Source organism: Vanessa atalanta, chromosome 6 (assembly GCF_905147765.1).
Source record: "Vanessa atalanta chromosome 6, ilVanAtal1.2, whole genome shotgun sequence".
In the NCBI taxonomy this organism is placed as follows: Eukaryota; Metazoa; Arthropoda; class Insecta; order Lepidoptera; family Nymphalidae; genus Vanessa; species Vanessa atalanta.
This window is the reverse complement of record NC_061876.1, coordinates 2,878,432-2,906,087: the sequence shown is the minus strand read 5'-3', so window position 1 is coordinate 2,906,087 and position 27,656 is coordinate 2,878,432. Positions and strand designations below refer to the sequence as shown.

The 27,656-nt window shown below is 32.1% G+C and overlaps 1 protein-coding gene across 3 annotated transcripts; it reads left to right on the top strand.

Moving 5' to 3' along the window:
- Window positions 1-74: 74 nt before the first annotated feature.
- On the top strand, window positions 75-27,623 carry LOC125064794 (integrin alpha-9-like). 3 transcript variants are annotated; one of them, XM_047672024.1, is made up of 27 exons: window positions 75-122; window positions 570-624; window positions 1,091-1,267; window positions 1,902-2,036; window positions 2,784-2,848; window positions 3,071-3,233; window positions 3,651-3,824; window positions 4,309-4,397; window positions 5,132-5,365; window positions 7,532-7,637; window positions 8,335-8,550; window positions 8,826-8,923; window positions 9,967-10,051; window positions 11,659-11,795; window positions 13,197-13,269; window positions 13,432-13,558; window positions 14,738-14,855; window positions 15,459-15,536; window positions 15,974-16,143; window positions 16,799-16,883; window positions 17,419-17,502; window positions 18,010-18,145; window positions 20,274-20,358; window positions 21,295-21,418; window positions 25,971-26,042; window positions 26,491-26,541; window positions 27,518-27,623. In XM_047672024.1, exons 2-27 carry the CDS (start codon window positions 618-620, stop codon window positions 27,605-27,607), a joined length of 2,979 nt encoding a protein of 992 aa, XP_047527980.1. In that variant the 5' UTR covers window positions 75-122; window positions 570-617; the 3' UTR covers window positions 27,608-27,623. The 3 variants fall into 3 exon arrangements, with proteins under 3 accessions (XP_047527980.1, XP_047527979.1, XP_047527981.1); XM_047672023.1 differs by lacking the exon at window positions 75-122 and adding an exon at window positions 264-437; XM_047672025.1 differs by lacking the exon at window positions 75-122 and adding an exon at window positions 264-437 and having other exon boundaries at window positions 26,491-26,551; window positions 27,518-27,579.
- The last annotated feature ends 33 nt before the right edge of the window (window positions 27,624-27,656 follow it).

The window sequence follows — 27,656 nt, the reverse complement described above, 5'->3', positions numbered from 1 at the left end:
CAAACTTGGTTTTCCTTTTATATTTTTAAGTTGTCTTTTATCGAGCAATCAATAATTTTGCAGTATTGGTTGATTGTGAATTTTTCGTGTACTTTTGATAAACTTTACAGATGGTCGTTCAGGTGTGCAAGATAAGTTGTTTGTTCTTTTATTGTTTTCAAAGTAGTTTGTTGCTTACTGAAGTCACCCATAAGCATTGTTTATTTAAAATGTTTTGTCGTTTATATTTCCTTAACACAATTAAACATAGGAGTGTCATACCAAGTGCGTACGCGCGCACTCAGCCAGACTGAAGGCTATCTAACATAATGAAACGGGTTGTTCGTTGGGTTTTTTGTAAATTATAAAATATTTTCATATAGTTCCTGTAAGATAGGATTAAATTTGGTCACCTTTAAAATCGATTGGGATGTGACGTAGTATATATTACATATTAGGTGCTAATTTATAATATATTTTTGTATTACGTCTACTTTAAATAAATATTAAAGTTTTTAAACAAATATTATTCGAATGTTAATTTAAACACAAAGATTATTATCCTTAACGCTGTAATTTTCCTTCTTTAGTTTAAAACGGGGATCGTTTGAATTCGTTTTATGGTATAGTGTGTCACAATGAAAGGTAAGACTAATATTATTAAAATAATTATTTTTCTATTTGTTTGTGTAATAAAATAAATGTCCGTCATTGATTAGTTAAAATAGATATTATTAAACTACAGTACTTTAATATAATTTTAATAAGTGCTGAAAGAATTGTTTTGTTGAATTGTTGTAGATATAGTTTTTAGTTTATATTATACTGAAGTTTATCTTGAAATACTTATGCGTGTATTTGAAATATTTTTTACATTAAATTTTATCTTAATTTATTTTGTTGTGTAAATAGTGCCATTTTATAACTTATTGCATATATTTTATGAACTGTTTTTAAAATAACGGTGTTCCTAATACATATGTCGTTTATAAATGAAAGAGTGTAATTCCTTGGTGATTTTGCAATATATATATATAACAAAATAACTTTTTTTATTATATTATAGATTGTTTTATATTGTGTGATTGATATTGTGTTTATATTTTTCTAGGAAACTATCTCCCAGTCAACCTTGAATATCTTCTTGCGATATTAATATTTTTAAGAATCGGATACATCGATGGATCTATATTCTTTCACGAAGCGTCATACCTGGAGTTACAATCACCAGATGCAAAAACCGATTTTGGTTTCTCGATTGCATATCAAGCTAAGTTAAATAGTTTAGGTAAGTCCAAATTTTCAAGCGTTAGTTTTGGTGCAAGTTCCTAACAATATTATATATGTCTGTGTTCGTGAGCTAGCTAACTTACAGACACAATTCCGCATTGGCGATGTAAGGAACGATTACTTACAATAGGAAATATTACTTACAGCGCCCTTGTTATGGGCGGTGGTGAACATTTACCATCAGGTGGCCTATTTGCCCGTCCGTTTACCTAAATCTTAATAAATAAACAAATTACATAACATTATAGATGAAAGTTCGTTATAAAGGCCTATGACAAATTTATTCAAAATCAGAATATCAAAATCACTTTCATGAAACACCTAACTTAATATGTAGTATACCTATATATATATATATCACTACCCTACACTACAGAATATTTGATTGAAATGTTCTATTTTAGAGATGATTACTTAAACGGCATCTGATAATTTGGATATTCGCTATTGAATTACAATTCAAGTTCAAAACATTAGCCAAGCTTTTAGGAGCATATATGTGGAATCCAACAAATATATCTTGATCTACAATATTAATGAAAACAAGATTTGTTTTAGGGTAAACTTAAATTAGTTCCGTTTATACAAACAAACAAAATGCTCTGAAAATAATAGTGTTTGTTTCATTGTAGCGGTCGGTGCACCTCATGGCGATTTAAATGGAAAGTTGTTCAAGTGTCCCATGAGTGAGACAGTTAAAAATAAAAAGCAGACATGCACCCGTCTTGAAATCAATGTAGATAAGTTAGCTGGTGACTATAGCAGACGTAAGTACTTCTATCTATATCATATCTATGTCATCGTCTCCGCCTGAGTTTGGAATAAACTGGAACCAGGAGTGCGAGCAACAAAATACATATTTACTAAATCAGATTTTGTCAACTTATAAGAAGTTAATAAGTATAATAGAATGAATCTCTCTCTCTCTATCTTTAGAGTTTAAATATTGACGATTCAATAACGTTTTTTTTTGGTAAAGTTTACTTGAATAAAATATATCTGATTTGATTGAATTTGAACCCATAACCAGTTTATTGTTTTTGAGTGATTTGGTGCTTTCTCTGGATATGATATATGGATCTGGATGCGTGCAACATTCTAAACTAAGTTTTATGACATCTTACAAATACCCAAAATATGCTTACAAATAAAACCGAAAAGTTAAAAAATCAATGCATTCCTTTAATTAGCTATATTTATCGTAGTGTCAATTTTTAGAAGGTTTGTCGATTTGAAGTATAAAATTTTTGGATCATTACCGCCCACTCTTGGATTGCGTATGTTAGGTCTAACCTACCTAATAAATTCTAATGATTAGTTTTTGGAATCATTGAAATCCCATAACGGAATAGAATTGATATCAGAACAAGGAATACGCTTTCGTATTTTTTATACAAGGGTACAATTCCCAAATACATAATAATAATATCAATTCCAAGGAATTAATTAAATTATCTTTATTCAAGGCCGTTAAGCCTTGAATAAACATAATTACGAAACATAATCACTTTCAGATAATAGCACTGACCAAAATTTTTGTCTCGGAGCCTCAATATCAGCGACGCCTGATTATATATTTGTAAGTGTGTAAAAAATTATTCATATTTTTCCTGTCTAGTCTTCGAATAAGTCTAAAAAGATTTTTAATTATAATTCTTAACTTCAATAGCTATCACATTTCAGAACTTCTGTCCATGTCCGATTAACGATCTTTAAAGTCAACGGCTTCTAAAATCAATTTGACAATCGTAATGGCGCAGTACAGTTAATATTAATTATTATATGTGGCAAATATTTTCAGACCTGTGCACCATTATGGACATCAGATATTCAAGATGGCGATAAGATAAAGTTTGGTGCACTGGGCACGTGTTTTATATCTAATGACACGCATGCCAGTCGGTATACTGGGTTATTAGAACAGTATGTGAAGAAAGGTTACCAACAAAGAATTCCTAAAATTGGTTGGTATTGGAATTTTTAGTAATACATTCTTGAAGCATACAATTGATTTGAACTTTGTGCAATAGTTAACTTGCGTAAAATTATGGAAAGCACTTTTGAATGATTAAAAGAAAATTAAAAAGGCATTGCAATAGATAACCGGAATCAACTAGTTTTGAATAAAAAGAAACCAATATTAGTGGAAGGTGTCATTTCGATGTTGTTTGAATCGATTCGATGTTGTTTGAATGTAAACGTTGATCATTAAATTCCGTTCTAATAATTTAAAAACAAGCCGTTACTTTCCCTATTTATTCTAAATCCTCTTCCATGACTTCTACATTGCCAGATTTAAAATGAATACTCTGCAGTTCCGATAAGATGGCATGACAAGTTTTTGGATAACATTCGATTTTTACTAATTACATATTTTTTAGATGAGATATATGGTGGCATCGGTTGGAATACTCTGTTTGATCCAAATAATAACTTGATCCTGATAGCCAAGTCTTCTCTTAAAAGTAGTATCAGTGTGATGAATATGGACGATCCTTTGGCACCAACGTCGGTTGTTGCATTGGGCAGCATGTTTAACCAATATGAAAATTTAGGTACTTATGTATTTTTTTATCCAATCTTTATTATTAACCAATATTTTGAGTATTTTACTCTTTTTGGACCCTATACATGTTTAGTATTTTTCTTTGTCATTTATGGAAAACCGCAATGTTTGTTTCAAATTAAATCTATAATATGTTTCACTTCGAGGTAGTTCTTTGTGAAAGTCCCTCAGTGTATATACCACCACTCATTATATATTCTACCATCAAAAGTAATACTTAGTATTGTTGAGTTCCGGTTTGAAGGCTGAGTTAGTCAGTATAACTACTACACAAGGTGCATAACCTCTTAGTTCAAGGTTGTTTGGCAGTAGTTCACCTTACTGATAGTAAGAATTTTTAACATTTCTTACAGTACTAACTTAACGTGTATAGGCAGCGGTCTTTCTACTACTTACTTATTTGCTAGACCGTCTCTCTACGTCATAAGAAATGCAATTGAATTGAATAATTACTTAAGAAACTCTCATTTCAGGTCTCAACTTTGCGGTTGGAGTATTTTTTAATAATCATAAGGTATTGTACGCATTCAACATGATTCTTCGGAGCAGACTCACAGGCGCTGTACGTAATTTATTTTTTTAGAAACAAACACTCATTACATTAAATTGCATTCAGTTGAGTTGGTGTCAGTAGATTAAGCAACTAAATCGAACGTGATTTGATTGTGTGAACAGCTGCAGAAAGAGTATAGTCTCACTTCGAAGTTCACTCGTGGACACTTTTAAAACTGTTTGAAATGAGACGTAATTTTGATGCGTGTAGGCTTTAAATCATCATTATTGTCGTATAGCAGTTTATTTTATTACTGGCTTCGTATACCACATACATAACACTCTGTCTTTTTTTTAAATTGAGCCTTACTTTATACGCAATAGAGTTCATTTTGTAACACCATATCCTGTAAATCGTATTGAAATATATCGAAAACATATTAAGAAATCTAAAGCAAATAGAAGTTTGATTTGATTTGATAGCATAATAAGAAATATGTACACATTATAAACAGTTGTTACAGATGTTAGAGAATTCTCATAAAAGTGAGTGACACTCGTACTTATACACTCGAAATGTCTTTGAGTGCGTGAGACGGCTAAGAAAAATGATAACAATAAATACAATTAAGATTAAATTTTTTATGTTCAGTTTAGTGAAGCTCGATTATTTCCTTCTTGATGTCGATAAGCGCCGCGCCTTTGTTAATGAAGAAATCTACGAACAATAGTGATTTGGTAGCGCTGTTATTAAAAATATCTACTTATTAATTTTATTTATTAATAATTTATTCATTATTTCAGATAGCATTCCTTTACTACGACGGTAGTGATAAAACAATGAAAGTATTAGAAAACAAAAAACAGCCCGTTCAAATAGAAGATACTCTAACGAATTCAATGTACGGCACATCACTTCATAGCGTTGATTTAAATGGTGACAGTTTCTCGGAACTTCTAGTTGGTGCGCCTGCGCAAACTAACTATGAAGGCGGATATGAACATGGCGCTGTATTCATCTATTTGGGAGGTGGTTGGGTAAATATTTTTTATTATATTAAGAATATACTGTATTTTAAGACCAATATAATTTTGTTTGTGCCATCTTAAACTCTTCTTACCTTGACTAAAAATGATAAAACAGGCTTGCGTATTATATCAATTTAAACATTGCTAAAGTTTTGAAAGTAATTCTGTGTTTTTACTTAAAGTAGCCTCAGTCTTTTGATGAGAATATTATTGAATAATTCTGACCACGCTATTCTAATGCAGTTTAAACTATCTATTTTCCAGCAAAATTCAGTATGAGATAAATTTTTAATATATGGCATAAAAAAGGATTCTTAATAAAATAATCGTTCAAATACTCGGAATTATTTTCGATAGAGTACCCATAGTAACCGTTACAATACCTCGACAAAGGGAAAACTGTATTTAATATACAGAAACCTGCGCTGATCCAACGCTCCAGGAGATTATAACTTAACCATTAAAAATTAAATCAACGCTTTGTTCGTTGAACTGATCAAATCTCGGCTTTCGAGTTTAAGCTATATTCGTGCAAGCGTCGTTGGCGATTTTCACGATTGCATTGCAAAGTGAGAGCCGAAATGGCCTAGTGGTTAGAACGCGTTCATCTTAACCGATGATTGCGGGTTCAAACCTAGACAAGCACCGCAAAATTGTCATGTACACAATTTGTGTTTTTAATTAATTCTCATGCTCGGTGCGGCAGAAAAACATTGTGAGGAAACCTGCATGTGTCTAATTTCAATGGAATTATGTCACATGTGTATCCACCAAACTACATTGGAGGAGCCTGGTGGAGTAATGTCCAAACCTTCTCCTCAAAAGGGACAGGCCTTAGTGTACTTATAAAGATAGCTATTGTATAGTATTACTGCCAATTAATTAAATAAAAAATAAAAAAGTGTTATATACATAGAATACTATTTTATTAACAATAAGAATGTGATGATTTTGATGATGGTGACGTCCTAACCGATTTTGGCCACGGCGACCAAACTGATGCTATGTATGAAACTAACTAACTATGCAGGATGTACTATAGTCCAAAGTGTGTGCGGTAAAACAAGTGCACTATGTATTCCCTCACTTATAATCCGATGGGACGGCAAATGGCACGACTAGAACTTCATGCACCGAACGAATTGCTTTACGTACAGACCGAGGAGCGGGAGTGTACAATGTAAACACTTACAGCTTCTTAGGCTCCGAATTATTGAAAAAAACAACAAAGCCCATATTTTTTTTATCGGCTCGAAGTGGTGTTAATTTCCAGGCCTTCAGGGTTATAATATATTTATAATTACTAGACCAACGAGGCATTCAAAACGAAGCCATAAATGATCAACAATTATAATACAAAAAAGGAACCAAATTCTGTGGAAAAAGGACTAAATATATTATATAGGGTTAAAGATGTTATATATGTGTTCAGCGCAGTGAACAAATTGTATCGTGATATAACATACAACTAAATTCTACCATTATTTTGATCTTTTACACTATTTCGAAATTGTCTGAAGTTTTGAAGAGATTTATTATTAAATTTAATATTCGCGTCTAGATTGTATGTGCCGTATTTATAATATTATATGTAGATTTAGCATTTTTTTAGCATTAGCAGCCCGTAAATGTCCCACTGCTGGGATAAAGGCCTCCTCTCCTTTGAGGAGAAGGTTTGGAGCATATTCCACCACGCTGCTCCAATGCGGGTTGGCGGAATACACATGTGGCAGAATTTCGTTGAAATTAGACACATGCAGGTTTCCTCACGATGTTTTCCTTCACCGCCGAGCACGAGATGAATTATAAACACAAATTAAGCACATGAAATTTCAGTGGTGCCTGCCTGGGTTTGAAGCCGAAATCATCGGTTAAGATGCACGCGTTCTAACCACTGGGCACTTACACTTCAAAACTTTAACAGAATTAAATTTGATCAATATACTTTATTTAATAAAGTGGTGATTAATAATATACTATTTACACTTTGATATATTCAGTTACAAAAATATTTGATAAGGCTCCATTAAAGACTAATCTGAAATCACTTCTCATCAACTTAACTTTTTAGTTAATTTGTTTTAATCTTCTTTAGAACACCTTTATTTCGGAAGTATTTATACACGTTTTGTTACTTTATGGATTTGTTAAATAAATCCATGTTATCTTTTACAGCCTACCACAAGAACGAGTTCGAACCTTTGCATCTGTGGTCATAAAGATGCTTCAAGATTTGGAACAGCCATCGCTTCTAATGATATTGATGGAGACAGTCTTCCGGGTAAGATTTTGAATATATAAAATTGTCACACTACTTCTGTGAATTTACTTGTAACTTTTCGCCCGCGGCTTCGCTCATATGTATAAGTGTGGAAGGTGATAGGTAACCTAATCCATGTATCTTTCAGAATTGTTCTAACTATGAATGTTTTATATTGTTGTTTTTTTTGTTTAATAGTGATTGTTCAGATTTTAATCCTGCCATTATATACCTGCCACTTCTCATAATTTACTTTCATTTGTATACTTACCCAAAACACATAATTTATGTCAACCATTAGCTAATCAATTATTTAGCGGTCAGCTATATTATCATCGACGTTTTGTTATGTCTATCAAAAATATTAGGAGATAAATTTTATTTGGTGTTAGGGTTTTGTCCAAGATCTACCCACGTATTATATATTTTATACCAAAGCAGCAATACTTATTATTGTTATGTTCCGGTTTGGGTGAGTGAGCCAGTGAAACTACAGGCACAAAAGTAACATCTCAGTTCCCAAGATCGGTAGCGTATTGGCGATGTAAGGAATGCTAGGATATTTTTTTCATAGTGTAATGTTCACAGTCTATGGGCAGTTGTGACCCCTCACTTCAGGTCCTATACTCAAAAAAAACCTCCTCTTATTTACCGAAGATTTGTTTAACTTTTGATCCAATATAAATCAATAGTTACAAATTCAAACAATTCGTTTCAGAGATATTTATCAGTGCACCTTATGAAGATTCTGGTGAAGGAGCTGTGTATGTTCTATCTGGTTACGAGGTGACAAGAAGGTTACTGAAAACGGGATCACACCCAGAAATATCGGTGTCAGAGTTGACCGACACGCAAAGAATTAAAAATACGCCCTTCAAATCATTTGGTTTCAGTCTCCATTCTATACGGGATTTCGACAAAAATGGTGGAAGCGGTGAGATTTTAGATTTAAAATTTTAATTGTTATTAACGCATTTAATCCTCATATAATAATGGTTTTGTTATGCTTACTTTTCTTTACTTCCAGGTAGATTATACTATATACATATATAATTGTATTTAAAATACATAGCTTTGAAATTTAAATGTTGGAAGAGTAGCTACTGACTTTCTTTCCACCGGTTACCGGTTCCAAGCCGGTTGTAGCTTCAAAAGTGTTTGTAGCCTACTTGAATAAAATGTATTTCGATTTTGTTTTTGATTTTTCAGTGTTAGCGGTGGGATCGCCAAAAAACGGTACAGTGGCACTGTATCGCAGTTTACATTTCATTAATGTTACGGTGTCAGCTTTACTGATAGGAAAAGAGGTGAGATATATACATTGTTATTTAATAAAAACGTTGGGAATATAACAATGTTGAAGTTAATTCCATATATATTTTGTTATTTATTTTATATATATCTTATTGATATTAGCAATATCAGCGTCTCTAATTTGATTGAACGTGTTACAGTAAATATTTGATTATTGTATTAATTGGTTAAACAAACATAAACACAAACAAATATATAATATAATATATTATGTATGGTTTATATTGACGACCACTGATGCTCGATGACACCACCATCAGATACCTATACTGCATTTCTTAATATTAACACTTTGTATTGCTGTATTTATAATTAGTTTATTAAGAGTGTTACAATTACATACACAAGGGATGTATAAACTTAAGCTGCTGCAAGACATTATTCTAGAGTCGATATCTATGGGCGACGGTGATATACCACAGAACCATTATATCGTCTCCTATTCTGGCTAAGAATATTGTAATTGTATTTTATGTAAATTGTCGCTCATTAGTTGACGCTATTCCTCTAGTGATAGCTTGAGTGGGTGAAGCTGCCATACCTCAAGTCCAATTTAGTATCTGCATAAAAACATCATCAAATAAATTTGCAGAATATGATGTCATTGTAGTAGAAGTAACTAATGGGACACGGCCTCCTCTCTCTTCGAGGGGATTCCTAGAGAGTTAATTCCACCAGGCTGTTTTAAAGTGGTTTGGTACGCATGTGGCAGGATTGCATTGAAATTAGCCACGTAAAGGTTTCCTCGCAATGTTTTCTTCATCGCTAAGCACAAGAAAAATTATAAACACACTTTAATCACACATATGGAAATTCATAAGTGCTTGCCTTGGCATGTTTAGCAAGCAAATTTCCAATTCTTGAGCTGAGATTGCAAAGTAGAACCTAGGTTCAAATTGAAGTTCTTCTTCTTGGGTTACCAACACACAACAGGCCTATGGCATCGTCTTCCATTTAAAAATAAAATGTTGCGTGATTTCACCAAATTATGATTCATTTGTTTAGGAAGATAACAGATGATATTTTATGATTGCAGAGAGTAAAGGAAGACGATATGAACTTCACGGTTACTGTGTTTGTAAACGTAACGTTTCCAGTGAAGCCGAATGTCATTTCTGGTCGTAAGTACACATATCTTGTTAAATGGCTCCTAGTCTTAACTCCTAGTCTTAACGACTTAACAAAGTTCTGTTACTATTCTTAAATTTTTGTCCTTACTCTTTTAATTAACGTCTTTATGTATGTTATGAATACCTAGCTAGCTAGCTATCCACGATTACCATCAACTTTCAAGAGATACTAAGAAGTTAATGGTTAACGATTTGGTGAACATAATAAATTGAAAAAATTAATTATACAGCATGAATATGAGGACTTGATATTTGTCGATCAAATATGACAAAAAAGTAAAGCTAAATAAAGTTAACTAATAGCTATGTAATTAATTACGCATCGCGTGGACACACATCGTTTATTTAAACGGTTTTATTTGGAAATTTTGTCAAAAATTAAGTACCTATTTTTTTTACATATTTCGAATGAGAATCATGTACCGAGTATTCCTTAAATATTGATATTAATACACCAGTCACCCTGTATAATGTCTAGACACGTTTAATCACACTTCGGAAATATCTTGTACAGTACATACGAGAGCTATTCTGTAAGAACAAACTCGAAACTCAATTCGAACGTGTACGTGTAAATACCTTTTATTTACGTAAATAAATATATATCTTTCTCTTTTCAACGCTTAACATCATATTTACTGTGACATACTTGTTAATATGCGCTCTCTCTTATATAAACATTTTAAGCTAATTGTGTAAATAATAAGGTCTAAAGCGCAATTTTTTTTTTCGTATTTATGTACATTTGTAATAAACGTTAGTTTTAAATATAAAAAGGAATATAAGTAGGTAATATACTAGGTTCTTATTCGTGATGTCAACACGTGATACAGGTCGAAACAATTCCTATCGCTTACAGAGTATTTTTACATGCAAAAATTGTTGTAGTGCAATGCGTAATTGCTGTTAGCGAAAGCGCAAAGCGTCATGGCTTTAGCAGAACCTAATATTTCAGCGTCCATACTAGTTAAACATGTTAACTAAGGCTGTGAACGATTGCGAGTGTTTATCAAGCTGACTTGGCGATAAAATCGTGACATGATATCGTGATCCCCTAAATTCAAGAAAAGAGAGTTTGTTAGAACTTTAAATATAAAAAAATACTAACTTGTGAACTTATCCTTATAATCTACTTTACCACAGAAGTAAATGTTTCTTAAGTTACTTTACGTAGCATTAACTTCTAAAACGACAAGTTAGTAAAGCCGAATTGAATATATATCGTCAGGTGAGATAGTACGAACTTTGGGTGTGTGTGGTAGTTTGTCTTAAACTAAAAAAAAAATCAAGATCAAATGAGTGTCAAACTTTAATCTAATATGTAATACACGCACACATCAACGTTACTGTTCACACAAACTTATTACATAAGCATATTACTGTAATATAAGTTTAATTATAGATGGCTCACCAACTGTTATAAGTGTACAATATTAGTAAGCCATTAAAAAGAAATAATTGAAGACTTGAAACGGGTAAAATTGTGTGTAAAATCTCACGCATACTTTAATCATAAGTTTCGAATCAGAATTATCACTAAAACACGTAACTGGCGAGCGAGGCTGTGATTACTTGGAATTACGTCACTTTGCTTTCAGGACTATTCGTGACTACAAATATAATCGGAGACGCAGCTCGGATAGCCGATAGATATGCGAAAGATATAGATAGTACATACGAAATTAAGATAACGAAAAAAGTATCTCTGTACACTAATGAGGTCCTAGTGTTGTTGGTAAGTTCGTATTTTTTTTTTAATTTACCTTGTTTGTATAGTGTATAGGTCAAACCATTATGGAACCTTAGCTGATAATAAAGTTAGTCTGTTTCTTTGTTTGTTACGATTTTATGTCTCAACTACTTAACTGATCATCTTGAAATTTTACAGAAAATAACAAATGGTACCAAACACCATATTATTATTAGTGATTTTTTTGCGAAAACTTTTGTTGCAGACTGTATAATGATTTTTTTATTAGTTATAGTACATACTTGATTGAATACAAGCAAGAATGTAATTTTTGTTAAATTATATATTTTAAAGTACATCGAAGTAAACATTCCGTAAATCAGTGCTAAGAACCTTATCCCATATATTAGGGAGTCCATTCTTGCGCATAAAATATTTCGCACAATTTCCTTTCTTTTGGTATCGAACTGATCTTAAACTATTGCTGTATAGACCATCTACGTTCATATGTTAAAGCAATAAATGCATTTTCGGTCAGTACCTTGCCAGTGTAGAATATGCTCGTGATTTGATTTTGTAATATCAATACACCCGAATGATCCAGGTGAGTACTCTCCCTTATACCCTAAAGCTACGATTACACATGAGCAATCGAGCGAGATAACTATAACAAAGACTCGATAGGCCGTTGGTTGCTTTCGTATGTTCGATCTTTAAATTTGAGTACATTATAAGCTTCATTTTTTAAGTATAACGATTTACCATAATTTAGAAACGCAGAACCTGATCGTGAAATGTAAGAAAGATATTATTACTTGGTGATAGGTATTATTACCTTGTGCATGTCCGTCTGTATTGATACTCCCCCCCCCACTTATGCCATCATATGTTCTATTGCCAAGCTGCAGTACTTATAGAAATAATATAGAATTGTTGTGTACCGGCTTAAAGGGCGTGAGAGCATATGTAAATACAGACATAACATCTCAGTTGCCAAGGTTGGTGGTGCATTGTTTACGTCATAAATGGTTAAAATTTCATATAGTGCCAATGTCTATGAGCAGTGGTGAGTTATCATATCGTGGCCCATTTGCCAGTCCGAAGGCATTTAAGATATTATATTTAAAAGATACACCTTAAATTGGAAATCACTAAAACTTTACATCTTACTTAGGTGATAAGCACAAGTCTTGTTTAGGATTTGATCAGAGGAACGCGGGTGGATTTGGGGGCCTCCCATGACTGGAAAATCGCCCCTTCCGCCCCCCTGTTAGTCCGCCACTTCAGAAACTACAAGCCTCAGAGCCTTGCCTCAAAATACATTAGTTATATAAGGTTTAGCTACTGCATCTATCGTTACCAATGGATCTGTATTAATAGAAGCTGTTTAACTTTTATAAAAAGAGCTAAAAGTGTAAATTAAATTTATTGCTGTTTTTGTCTTAGGATGATACTGAGCCCGGCAATTATAAGTTCACAGCTAAAGTCGAGCCAGACCTCAAAGCCCTTGAAGCACCAGGTAAAGTAAAGTAATTCTGTTAATTTTTTACTAAACTACATTTGCTTATTTTATGTATTTTGGGTATGAATATTATTTATGTGTGCTAAATAAGCGCTTCCTGTGCGTATTGGATTTTATGATTGCGTGCGATTGTTATATCAGTAACATGTTTTTTTACAGAATTCGGGAGATCATTATTTACGATAAGTAATTACAGTAAACCGGAGACAGTCTTGGATGTTGTACGTCGGTGTAAAGGACACGATTGCGTGCCTCGCCTCTCTATGCAGTTCGAGTGGTTGGGCAGGTAATGACTATAATCATTTTCGATTCAAAGTATTTTCTTTTAGTACTGAAATTATTTTAGAACCGTTATTTTAGTGCTATTTTTATAACTGCTGAGTAGATATTACTTACCCAGATCTTATATCATACGTACGACTTTGTAAGGACTGGTAACCTGATTATATCGTGGTAATTCAGGTTTAAGAAGTAGGGTAGGATTAACCATGATATGACCTTAGGCAAGGCATATTTCGAGGCCACTTTACCCTTTCCTAACTTTCTAAAGTATATAAGTATATTATAATTGTATTTTACCAAAGCGCAGGTTTATATATAACGTCGATTTTCTCTTAATTTATTACGAAGCTATGCAGTCATTATATTCGAATGAAGAGGTATTTGACTTTAGACATTTAAAAATTAGATTTAAAATTAATTGTTAATGACTTATTAATTTTTAAACCTTATTTTCTAATTGATTTAACTTTTTTGCCAGCGTACGCGTAGTAGTAGGTAACTTACACTGTCTAACGTATATCCAGCCCTTTATGTAAACACTTATATACTATATATAAATCAAAAGGGCAAATAAGTCACGCACTCATAAACACGGCGAAAACAATTTTACTAGTACTAGCAGTCTCAGCTACGCGTTGGTGTATCTGTTTAATGATAATGTTTAGTTAAAAACTTTTCTTGAAATACGCTCGATATATTGTTAAAAAAATGTCAAAATATTCAGCGGTTTTTGCGCGATGCACGGTGTAAAAAATCGGCGATATTTTTATAAATATACGATATACTATACAATTAGATAATTACATAATAAATCTTCCTAATTTCTAAATTAATGATTATTACAAATTTCTTTAGCAGCACACATTTGCTAGTAATAAACATTATTTTAATCATGCCCATTAGCAGCCCTCAAAAATCCATGCTCGAGGATTTTTCGGAAAATATTTTCTAAGAGAAAATGGAGTCAGCTTCGTAAAATTTATAGCCTTAATCTATTGAGTAAGTTTTTGTGTACTTGCGTAAAAGGAAAAGGATTTTCCAGAAGATATTTAGAAGACGCACTGGCAAAATACTTCTTAATATAAATATATATTTTATGACGATCTGATATTTTCTGCTACTTATTGATTCTATATTCAAATTATAAACTTCATTATGAAATTCAGTGAATACTATTTTACAGCACAGATGAGGTGTACATACTTGGATCAAGTTCACTTGAGAATATGAACGTGATAGTAAGGAATGATGGTAACGCCACTTACGAATCCTGTGCTTGGATCAAAGTCGATGGAGTCAAAGTAATTAGTACTTATTTATTATGTTACATTACATTCTTTCCTCCAAATTATATTGTTAAATCCTTGTTAAATTATAATGTTAGCTTCGATAAAATAAATCCTTTGAACTTTCTATCACAGCTCATAACTATTTCGGACTTTCTCTTAAATTTTGATTTCATTATCTATATAGGCTAAACCCATAACAAAACCCTCCTGAACGATTTCGCCCACAGCAGATATTATTAATGGAGAAATCAAATCTTGCTAAGGAGATTATATTGTACGAGCGTTTGCACAAAAATGGGGGCATTGATTATTTGCTCAATCTCATTATCAAATGAGATGGCAATCCAAATCAACCGCAAATAAATCGGATATAAGATCAATGACTTCTTAAGGGACGACTGGCATCCCTGTCAACTATAAATCTCTCGATTATTACTGATTGTAGAAAAAGTCAAAAGACTTTTCCACAACCCCTATATGTAAATGAAAAGGGTAACTAAAAGGAGGCAGTAAAATATATCATAATAATTTCTGTACTTAATATTTTACAAATTTTGTGTATTTGTGTTGACATATTTAATCTAAAAGTTATAGCATTAGTGTCTGTTTATACAGGCTTCAGTTTTGGGATGCATCCAATTTGACGATGAGTGGTACAAATGCGACTTGATAAACATTGAAAGACATGGCGAGGTTTGTAAGATTACTACATCACTAATTGAAGCTTCAGAACCAATTATGGCCTGAATAACTTTGGTAGGTAATACGCAATAAATTTCCTATCCGTCTGTTCTTTTGGTGGAGTTTTAAAGAAAAATGGTATACTTTAATTTTAAAATAATTATCATCAGAAATATCACTTAATACCTTTTTTTGATCGTTTAATGCGGAACCCGTCAAAGTAATTCAATTTTCATTGTGTGACTTTTTGCAGTTTACGTTAAAATGAAGCTGAAATTTGAAATAAGCTGTTTGAAATAAAAATAAGTACAAATATATGATGTCTTACTCCAACTTATTAACGATGTTCCGACTTTTTTTATAATAAATATTTTTTTATTTTTCTGTCAGTAGAAATAATATCGATATCATTGTATAATTTAATTCATTTCCATTCAAACCTCTTGTAGCGTTCTATAAATATACGTCTAGATACAAGCAAGACAACAAGTACAGACGAAGGCCTGGAAGTCGAGGTTCTGTTGTATAATAACTGCGCTGCCTCTGGGATGAATGCCACTGTACGTCAAACTAAAAAAATACCATTTGAATTAAATACCGCCGACATTTCTATTGACTAGTAAGTAATTTATTTCTTGGCCACTATTATTACAGATTTCTCATGTAAAGCTTGTACTTTTTAACATTGTAGCGTCTAAGTTTGTAAATTTCTTAGCCCTGGGTCGGGTTGCAAAAAGTTATTGGTTTTCTGTCAAGAGATTTTCAGTCGCAGCTAGAGGAGTTTCAAGGCATCTTGGAAAGCATGTAAAGCCATTGGTTCTATACCTAAACTTTCTCCAGTTGTGACGGATTGCCATTGCCATCCCATGCGCATGACAAAGAGAAGCCGAAAAAAATATGAAATATGTTTACGCCCTGTCCCGCAACTTCTTTGCCATGTGTTTGCACGTGGGTTGGTTTTACGGCATTGTACGAGTTGTTAGATTTCTAAGTGTGCATTTTGATAATCTAGTTTTATGTAAATGTCACTTAATCAGCAACAGAATAACAGATTAAGATATGATAGCTGTTACTCAGCTCTACCCAAAACGGTAAAAATACAAAGCGTATATAGGCAGGTATTTACCTTTATTTGGCGTAATTAATAAAATGTTAATTATATTCCAGCCATGATACTTATGTATCATGGCTGGAGCAATAAAATTTTAATCCTGTTTGATAAATTCTTCTCATTTAACATTAACGTTAATATATTATTTAACTTGCGTTCACAGTTTACATTATGATCGGAATATAACGGAGCGTGAAATTCGAGATGTTGAATCAAGTTCAGTAATAGGAATTCGTGATTTTTTTACGGTAAGATTTTTTAAGAAAATAATTTGATATTTTTTCTTGGCCTTGATAGCATCATTTTTTGTAAGGAATATTTTGTTTAATAACAAAAACGAGAAGAATTCTGAACTTGACACATTTTGTCGAAACAGCGGATTGTCGGGCTATAAGGGTGATTAGTGATTATACTAAGGTATTATGTGTAGCTGACATGTCCCAACGGAAGGACAAGTGAATCAAAGCAACATAGTATTGACATGTGTTTGTCTTTATTATTGATCTCAAGCTCAGCGTGTAAGGAAAACTTAAGAAGTCCTGTTTCGGATATCAATATGTCTCAAGTGTATCCGCAAACTCGCCTTAAAGTAGCATGTTGGAATAAGCACGACGACATTTTCCTCAAAAGGCCTTAGCCCGGCTATGGGATATTTACTGGCCGATACTTCCTAATATGATATGATATATTGCTTTTTAGTGAAGTAAGATCTATGAATTTATATATTTAAATTTCAATATGCTGCGCGTTCATATATATATGTTTAATTCGTTTTTTTTTCAGATAACAAATAACGGTACCGTCTTGTGGAAATCTATCCAAGCATTGATAACTTTGGAAAAACGTCCATTTATTAAAAACCATACGGTAAGCGTCAACATAACGATCAAGGACAGTTATAAAAGTCTTATAAGTGCCGAGATGATCCTGTAAATACAATAACAATACGTAGATCTAGATATGGGAGTACTTCGGGCTAGCTCCTGACCGTTTACGGTCATACTGGCCAGAGTCAAGGGAGATTGGCCAAACAAAAGCGCACTCTCTGCTCTTCGCTCTTATAATTCGCATAACCGACAAAACCGAAATGAGTTCAGGCTCTACGGGAATTCCGGGCTGCAACTGGAAATTTATCGACACAAAAACCTTACAACTTTTTAAGCCACTGGCCAGAGGCCAGGTTTGAACCCAGGACCCTGGAACGCTGCGGCCTTATATGCAACCAACGAAAGAGTCGGCTTATATAAATATAAATAGTCCAAAATACTTCTGTACAATATCATTGGCGTGGTAGTTTTAGTATGACGGCCGTTCTAATAGAAAGATATTGCTAGAAATACCACCAAAATTACAAAACTTTTTTTTACTTTTTAGATAGTGATGCTAGAAGCAAGTGAATGTATTGAAGATAATTTAGAAGATCTCACAATTTTCAACTGTACCTTCACACTCGAAGCGAATTCGACTTTCAAGATTTCGACCATGACAAATATATTGAAGGAAAAAATGCGTAAGTATATCCAACGATAAATTTATATGTTGACGGTGTTCCAAGTATAATTTATGGCTTACATAGTTTCGTTTAAAACCTTAAATAAATGTCTGCTTAATGCACAGACGGAAAAGCGATATATCTTATAACTATATTTACTACGTATTATTCTGTAACGATAATAAATTCCACTTCGATTTTCGAACACAAATAAGACGTTTAAAAAGATATCGCAAATTTTATATTTGTTTTATTTATTGGGTACTCTAACACTCAACTTATTAAATTAAATATTGAATCACCTGTAGCATAAAAGCTTAAAAATGATTCCACAATTGTTTTAAATATATACTGTTAAACTAGAAACAATTAAAGAAAATAAATAGTAAGCCGTAAGTATGAATTTAATATGTAGTGGAAGAAAGATTTTCTAGATATGTTGTATATGTAATATACTTAAAAACAATGTAGGTTAATATAGTATTCAAAGTAGAGTAAAGTAACTGAAAACGAAAACTTAAATAAAACTTAATAATGGTGATTACCAAGGAAATTGGTTGACCTTAGTGCTATAGTGAACCTTGAGTCTTAGAAATCAAAATCATTAGCACAAAAGTTATAGGTGAGAAAATACATAAATGGACGAATTAGGAACTTATTCCATTTTTTGAAGTCTATTAATAATAGGTCTTTATGTAATTTGTAAACTGAAACAAGAAAAAAAAAACAATATCAGATTCTTTTGTCATCAGTACCACAAATTTCAGCAGAAATGATTTATTAGTTGTTTAAAATTCAGTTGAAAGATTCAGCCAAGAGTACATAGGTACATGTGGATTAAAATACCCACGAAATATCTTACCATTCGATTAAGTTAATATTAACTTTTTTTTTTGAGATAAAATTTAAATCACCACACACTTGCGTGTCTGTGCAACTCTAAAAATATTGCTATTTTTTTCATTACTTTTAATCCCTAATATTTTGTATCTACATACATTAAAAACTGTCATAAAATGTTTTATAACATTTTCTTGTTAAAAATTGATAACTGTGGTGTTTCTTAGATATTTCTTTTTACAACCCAGTACCCTTGCCCAATGAAATGTGAATATTATGTAATTTATATTTTATACGTATATATTCAGCTTCATCAATCATTGTCATATATTGTATCATTTTGCGAATTAATTAACAGCCTCACATATGCCTATACAAGCGATAGTCTTCGACCTCCCATAATTACAAGAACATTATACTAATTTAGTTAAGTTAGGTAAAGACGTTTGTCTTGTGCGTTCATAAGGTTTTTCTGGAGATTGACAGGGATCGTTATGAAACTTAAACTAAAACTATACTATAATAATGGCTAAGATATATAATATAATTATATGTTGTATATTTTTTGTAATATTACAGTCATTGTGTTAACGTAATCGGGGATCTTGTCGCTCTTGGCGTTTTTATAGCGAACCCTGCCATAACTATAACGGATACATGAAAACTTTGAAAGTTATAACAAGATGTAAAAAAAGAAGAAAAAAAAGGCGATAAAATCTTGACGTGTGCTGTCAGAACAGTCATTAAATTAATTGCAAAGAGTATTGTTATGCGGCAAAGTATTACACTAATAATTTTGAATTTTAATATTGTTAGTGTTGTGCCAGAATCTAAATATTTGTTAAATTTATTATTGAATTCTGTTACACCGTGGGAACATTGCTTATATATGGTATAGTAGGTTGTCGTCCCGAATAAATAAATATTTATTTGCTTATCTAAATCCTATCTTGTAAAATTTTTACAATGGTTTGGTTGAGGAGATATAAACATTGATTGATTAAAGCATCAGAAACACTTTTCGCGGGACGATAACTTCATTGATCAATTTAAAAAAAGTTTGGCACTTTATAACCTGTTGCGAACATCATGACTGCGCGATTCAGAAACGTGAATAATATTTTCAGCGCCATCTATTGGTAGCTGTTTGTAAAATATGTACTACACTAATTTATTTACTTATAGTTTTAGAGTTAAAGTTAGGTGCTGTCTCTTTCTATCGTATGACAAAAAAGAGTTTTAAACAAACACCCGGTAATCAAATAAACTAAGGTCATAACTGTACAGACATTTCTTTTACTTTCAGTTGACAACTTTAAAGATGGAAAACTGAGTGTCACTTCGACTTATGTTTTATATCTGAAACCAACTCTACAAACCCTCAACAAAACGTATGTATAATTTAATTCATTATTTTTGTATGCCACCACGATATTATGTCTAAAAATATATATATATATATATATATATATATTAGTTTATTCTTATATTCTTATCAATGAAGGATAGATAAAATAAACCTTAAATTTACATATACAGTGCGATTTCCTAATAGCTCTGCTATATTATGCCCTACATATAGATTTTTATAAATATATAATTATGTATAATACAAAAATATTCCTATTTAAATTAAATTAAAAAGTTCCACTCGAAACGTGTTTTTACGATTTTTTTTCTCAATTTTTTTTTTTTACATAAGAATTATTGAGACCAAGTCCTTAAATATATACAAATATGAATTAAAAATAGTGACCGTATGAATCTTAACCGCGTGGAATGGTGACAAGAAAGTTAGCAGCATTTCCCCGTTGAATCGCAATTTCGGATCCTCTGGATAAAAAGCGAACCAGCCCTCCTGTCACCAGTGGAGGCAATAAGAATAATTTTATATTAATTTATTAATTATACGAATGCATAAAGAACACATATTATTATAGATTTCGACCAATGATATCACGTCAATTAAATGTCAAAGTTTTTTATTTATTTGTATTCATCCTGTAATTCGAATAGGCTGTAGATAGTTTGCTTGATAGTGCTTAGTTGTCAAGTTCAACTTAAAAATAAATAACGGTTTTTTTATATATATTAATTGTGACAAGGTGTTTGGTGATGTTTATTAAAACTTGAATATTAATATTTGTTATATAGATTTGTTATATATATTAGTTGAGAAAAATAAAGACATTACATGTAATAATTTGAATGCGAAAATAAACTTAAAACTACTTTTATTACGCCAATGAAGAAGAAGACTTATTCTTTCCATTATTACGCGCTTACAAGTACAAGCACCGTTATTTAAATATATATATATTTTTTAGATTAATTTCAACGCTGTTCATTCAAGAGGATACGAGCTTTGGGAACGATAAGAACTTGATAATTGCGGTAGCTATAATAGTCGGATTACTGGTGCTTGCTGTGATTCTATTGATCTTATATAAGGTAATCTTACCAATTTTTATCTATATTTTTTTACTTATAAATATAATGTTTTATAAAGAAGTATTCGTATATATTATATCTAGCAGGTGGATTAATAATTTAGTTACTAAATGTATTGGATTTCGATTGCTTCATCATACCTTACAATTAGCTTCTAACCGAAATTCGACATCAACGGCTAATCTTTAAGAATATCATAGAGCACACGCCCAAATGCTGGACGAAAGTTTGCAAAATCAGAATATACTTTATTCAAGTAGGCGTTTACAAGCACTTTTGAATCGTCATTTTACAGACGTGAATCGTAAAGCTATTTCCGGTTACGAATGTAGATTCTACCGAGAAGAACTATCAAGAAACTCAATAACTTCTCTTTTCCAAAATTTTAAATACAAAGTTATGTCAGATAAATACAATTAAATGTATATGAATATGTCCTTTCTGAAAGTCAACACCTATTTACTACATTATAAAACCAAGGCTTTCGAATTTACATCTTCATAAAATATATTAAGCAAACTATTATAATAACAGCCTGCAAATTTCCCACTGCTGGGCTAAGGCTTCCTCTCCCTTTGAAGAGAAGGTTCGGAGCATATGCTGGAACAGTTGGTCTAACCAATGAGGGTTGGTGAAACAAACTATTACAAGAGGCGATAATGACAAAAATTACAACTATTTTGTTAATGTAATCGGTTGGTATACTGGTAAATGAATCATCTGTTGGTAAGTGGTCACCACCGCGTATAATGGCTAAGAATTATTAATCATTCTTTACATCACACCAACTTTGTGGTTTAAGATTTGATGTCCCTTGAACTTAGACTTTAGACTGGCTCACTTACTCATAAATAAAATCGTTACGACCGTTTGCGTGACGTGACTCGTCAGTCAGCTCATTATTCTATCTTGTATACAGAAAATTTATATTAATAGCCAAAATCACACAGTTCGGTACATTTTACTAAGTTCGTTAGCAGATTTTCCAACAAAATTAATTATTACTTAATATATCAACGATTTACGGGCTGCCCAGAGACTTATTCGGAGCCTTTTCCGCAATTTTCCGCCAAAGCAGTTTGGTACACATGTTCACACAAAATCAATTGACGATATTGCCTCACAATATTAACCTCAACGCTAAGCACGACAAATATAAATGAAGCACACGAAAACTGTTCTTCTTGCTTGGATCTTCACCCACAATCATTTATTGCGATCCACGCGTTCAAGCTTGACCCATGAGTCGTTCAAACAATTTTTAAGAACCGGTATAAATTACGTACCATATCAATTAATCTTTAAAAACCATTTTCTGAAGCCATATACTAAAATTTAATGAGCTCGAAAAACTTTAGTAGACGAAGAGTACCTATAGCACAGAGGCTCATCGTGAGACCTTCATGGTAGTAAAATCATTATTTGGTCACCAGAGTTACAAATATATTAATATTTTTGCTCGGTTGATGGAAATTTATACAAAGTGATGAAAACTTATACAAAATTCAGTTTCAAGATTCGACCACATACTAACACCACATACAAGTAAAATTGAATAAACGGTTGTTAAAAGGCGTATCAGAGCGGTTGAAAGTTTTGCGTATTCGAATATTATGAATAAGTTTTTGCAACATTTGGATATTCAGCATATATTTATAGTAAATGCTTTAAATTTCATTTAACTGTTCAGAATTTTAGGTATAGCTCCAACTGTAACGGATAATGTCAAGGATTTTGTTATGAATGTACAAGTTTTACATATGACCTAAAAAGATTTGTAATTGTAGGTCATTTAGGTTTTTTCTGTTAAGTAATTACGTACAATATAAATAATGGCGTTTTTTGTGGAGTTAAAGTGTGTTTTCACATTAGAATAATCGTTTCCAACGATTACTTTATTGCTGATACATTTTATATTTCATTTTGCCTCGTTTTCCCAAATGTTTTTACTTCTAGTTTTTTAGATGGATATAGATTTTTATCTTGAAAATTGAATAAAGTTGCTAGTGACTAAGTTCTTTTTCTCATAAAATACGTAATGTTGATTTCGTTTAAATGACTTAAAATTTCTTTTCAAAAGTATTTTGGTACAGTATTCGTTATATCTAGGAATAGGGAAACAATTGAGTAGGCACTAAAAAGTACAAATAACATCTTTTCATTATAAATTAGATAACAATCCGCTTAGATAACAATATAGATAATTTTCTACGCGGAATTTAGCAATAACTAATTGCATGAATCTTTTTCGGATATACATATAAAAATATATAGTAAAATAGCTACTTATTATTCCGCCAAACTGTTCTAATGCGAACCAGTGAAAATGCATGTGGTAGAAAGTAGTATGCAGGTTTTCTATTAACGTTTTTCTTTATCAAACTAACCACACGAAAAGTAAGCATTCAAATTAAAAAATCTTAGCTCTTAAACTATAATTAAAATACTTTATATCATTTAGCTTTTGTTTTTAGCCGAGACGTCCCATTGATTAGAACGCGTGCAACTTAACCGATAATTGCGGATTTAAACCCAGGCACATACCACTGAGTTCTTATGTGTTTATTTTGTGTTTATAATTCATCTCCTACTCGGCGGTTAAGGAGGAGGAGACACGACAAACAAAAACTGCATGTACTTTTTTCAATTAAATTCTGTCTCATGTGTACCAACCCACATTGGAGCAGTGTGGTGTAGTAGGCTCCAGACTGAGGAGAGAAGGTTTTAGCCCAACAGTGAGACATTTAGAGGCTTGTTATTTTAATTTCATTTAATCAAAATTAAGATCAATTTCCTTACATATTTTAAATAGCTAAAAACGCTCGCTACAAACTTTTAGAAAAGCATGAAGCTTGTAAAATGTTTTTTATATTCATTTTAAGACGACCGTTTTAGGTTTAATGCTGATGCATTCCAAACTTTAGTCTAAGAGACTAACGCAGACAACCGTCTAGACCGTTTGTTATCTACGCTCTTATTAAGCAGTTTTGCTTGTTTGCCTAATATTGAAAAGTTCTTATTTATCTGTACAATTTAAACAAAGTTTTGTTAAGTATCCGGTTTATTTGGTAGAAACTATATTTGAAGAACTGCCTCATCGTCCATCTTTCATTATTGACATTCTCGTTCATTGTGATACAAAATGATAAGTAAACCTAAACGTATGTTACAAATATACATAACAATGAATCTAATTTATTTATTTATCAAAATTAACTTTATTCAACCATTGTACAGCTACCATCGTACACCGGTTCGAATGTAGATTCTACCGAGAAGAACTTGTAGTGCAAGGCACTCAAGTGCCACTCTTTCTCACTATTTCCATAAAAGTTATATCAATCAAATACAATATAAATAATCAAATAAATTTATATATGTACAGTCAGAGTAAGAAACCCTTCGCCAGTTTTCAAATTCATTCCTTTATCAAGTCGTAAACTCTTAGTACATTTTGAAACTAAAGCATTAAACAGAAAACTGCACATAAAATTAAACTAACATAATATGATAACTAGGTTCAAAATAGTGTACATTGCGAATTAATATGTCATACTTAATCGCTAAAGCAGATTCATACTGAGCACACGTAAATAGACCTTAAGGTGACGCAACTTTTCTTACCCTGACTCTACATATCCATTTCATGCAACCACTGATTCTATCATACCATTATTGGTACCAGATAATTGGACTGTCATCGCTACAATTAAAAAAACGATAATATTTAATTTATAATTTTGTTAATTAATTAATATCTGAAACTATAAATTTAACGACTAAAATGAATTGAAATTAAAAATAGTCTGTATGAATCAATACCGAGAGGAAACGTGGTAAGTATGCTATGCTATGCCTGTTGTCACATGCGTGACTGGGTCGTCATGGCAGCGTTGTAGAATTATCGATAGTTTGACTATCGATAGTTGACCTCGAAAACTATTCAGGATATCGATAGTACTATCGATAGTATCGTTTTGATCAATAGTTTATGTTAGTTTTGGACTTTCGATAGTTATGGTTAAAAGTAATACTATCGATAGTATTGCTCATGGGGAGCTATCGATACTACCGGTACTATAGTATATCGATAGTATTGACACGTGACAATACTATCGATATTCTATCGATAGTGGACTATCGATATGCAACACTAGTCGAGCGCCAAATAGCAATCATTATTATATATTGTTATGTTCCGGTTTGTAAGGTGAGTAAGTATAACGGCAGGCACAAGGGACATAACGTGTTACTTCCCAAGCTGTGCAAGGGTGTGCATTGGTGATGTAAGGAATGCTTAATATTTTTTATACCGCCAATATATAAGGGGAATGTATGTAACTACTTACTATCAGGTCTATTCGACCGTCCAGCTACCAATTACATAAGAAAAAAATGCAATTATGTAAATGTGTAATATCACAGTTTACTAGTTTTATTATTTAAATATTTTTTCGGAAAATTTAAAGTTAATTTCCTTTATCAAGACAGTCGTGTCGCGAGTCAGCGCTCTGTTAAGTGAAAAGAGAAATTAAATGGGCGTTGTTTTTAGGTTGGCTTTTTCAAGAGGAAGCAAAAGACCAAATTGAACGCGCTGAAAGAGGAGATAAGACAGAAGAGTATCGTAAGTGTCCCCTTAGTGTAATTTTATTCCCTTAATGGCCTGTATCAATTACTCTCAACGATAATGTTGGTACCTCTACAGAGCTAATACCAGTTATTATTAAGCAATATTTAATACACCATCTTCTACTGCCTTATATGATAATACTTTATTAAAATATAACATTTAATTTCATATATATATTAACATCCCTATTTAAGTTACTAAAGAAAAAGCCTCAAACAAACAACAAAACAAAAAATACACATGTTAAATGTGTATTTTTTAAAGATATTGATTTATTTATTTAAAAACTTTATTGTACACCACAAATTAATATATTTTACATGTATAAAGTTTTTCATCGATGGCTTATCATTAGATAAAAATTATTTGATTATGACTATTTTCTTTTGATGAAGTTGTAATCAAAGGGTTGAAGTGAATAAAAATATGATTTCAATTTCAGCGTCGACCCAATCCTGACGAAGGAGCAACTTCCTCCCACGAAGACACTCAGGTTATAGAAGGTTTTTATCATCACTGATCATCTTAATTAAATATCATATCACCTTCATATTATCATGTATCTCAATTGATTTCTTGCCATTTTTTTAACGAAATAAAGAGATTTGTGTCACCATAATATTAATATGGAGCTTATTCGTATTTAGAACACGTGGATCTTAAATCAAGACCGCGTATTCAGACAGAGGTAAGTAAGGATCAAAGTCATGTCCAAATTTAGAACATGACATATGATCATGCACAGTTTCCACGATTAAATGCTGAGCCGATCTTAATGAGATTTGTCGTAGATATAGCTTGTTCAATGTTAAAAATTAGGTATCGTTGCGAAGTATACCTAATTACGAATCTAATAGTGTTTTTTTTTATACGAAAATTGCAGTATACATTGTCAATATGAAACCAATCTCGGGAACTAAGATGTTATGTCACTTGTTCCTTCAGTTACACTGGCTTACTCACCCTCCAAACCGTTACACAAAAATTCTAAGTATTGCTGTTTGGCAGTAAAATATCAGATGAGGGGATGCCCAGTGGGCTTGTACAAAGCTCTACCACAATGTGAGGAGCTCATCAAATGTTGAAAATCGACATACGGTGACATGCAATGTTGATGCATGTATTCTGTTATATTTATTTATATACCTAAAAGTGTCAAATTTCTGTTAGGTAGTTCATCTCAAAGATCGTCAGCATTGGATATATTATAGTGAACCAGTATGCGCAAATAAATTAGCACTCTCTACTTCCTTTCTATCATAGTCCGACGGGATGACGACACCTCTACCGAGAGATCAAACGCAAGATTAATTAGTATAAGTGCTTGCCCAGACACAAAAGTGCTGAATATTCCTGACGTTCTAATATGTGATTTAAAGCCAGATATGTTACAACTATATGACTCACTAGTCTAGACTATGAATAATACTAGATATTGTAATGATTAAATAATTCTCGTTTAATTTCAGGCTGACATAGAAATAATAGAGGATGCCATACCTTTGCAACTGAGAAATTCCGAAGTTACAAACGATTCAGAAGTGTTAATAAAAGATTAAAATTGCTGACATTTCGAGGATTTATTGAATAGCGAATCTAAATTTATAA

Coding starts and splice junctions, on each gene's coding strand:
- LOC125064794 (XM_047672024.1), top strand. Junction 1,268..1,901: donor AGCTAAGTTAAATAGTTTAG/GTAAGTCCAAAT, acceptor GTTTCATTGTAG/CGGTCGGTGCACCTCATGGC. Junction 18,146..20,273: donor TATATTGAAGGAAAAAATGC/GTAAGTATATCC, acceptor TTTTACTTTCAG/TTGACAACTTTAAAGATGGA.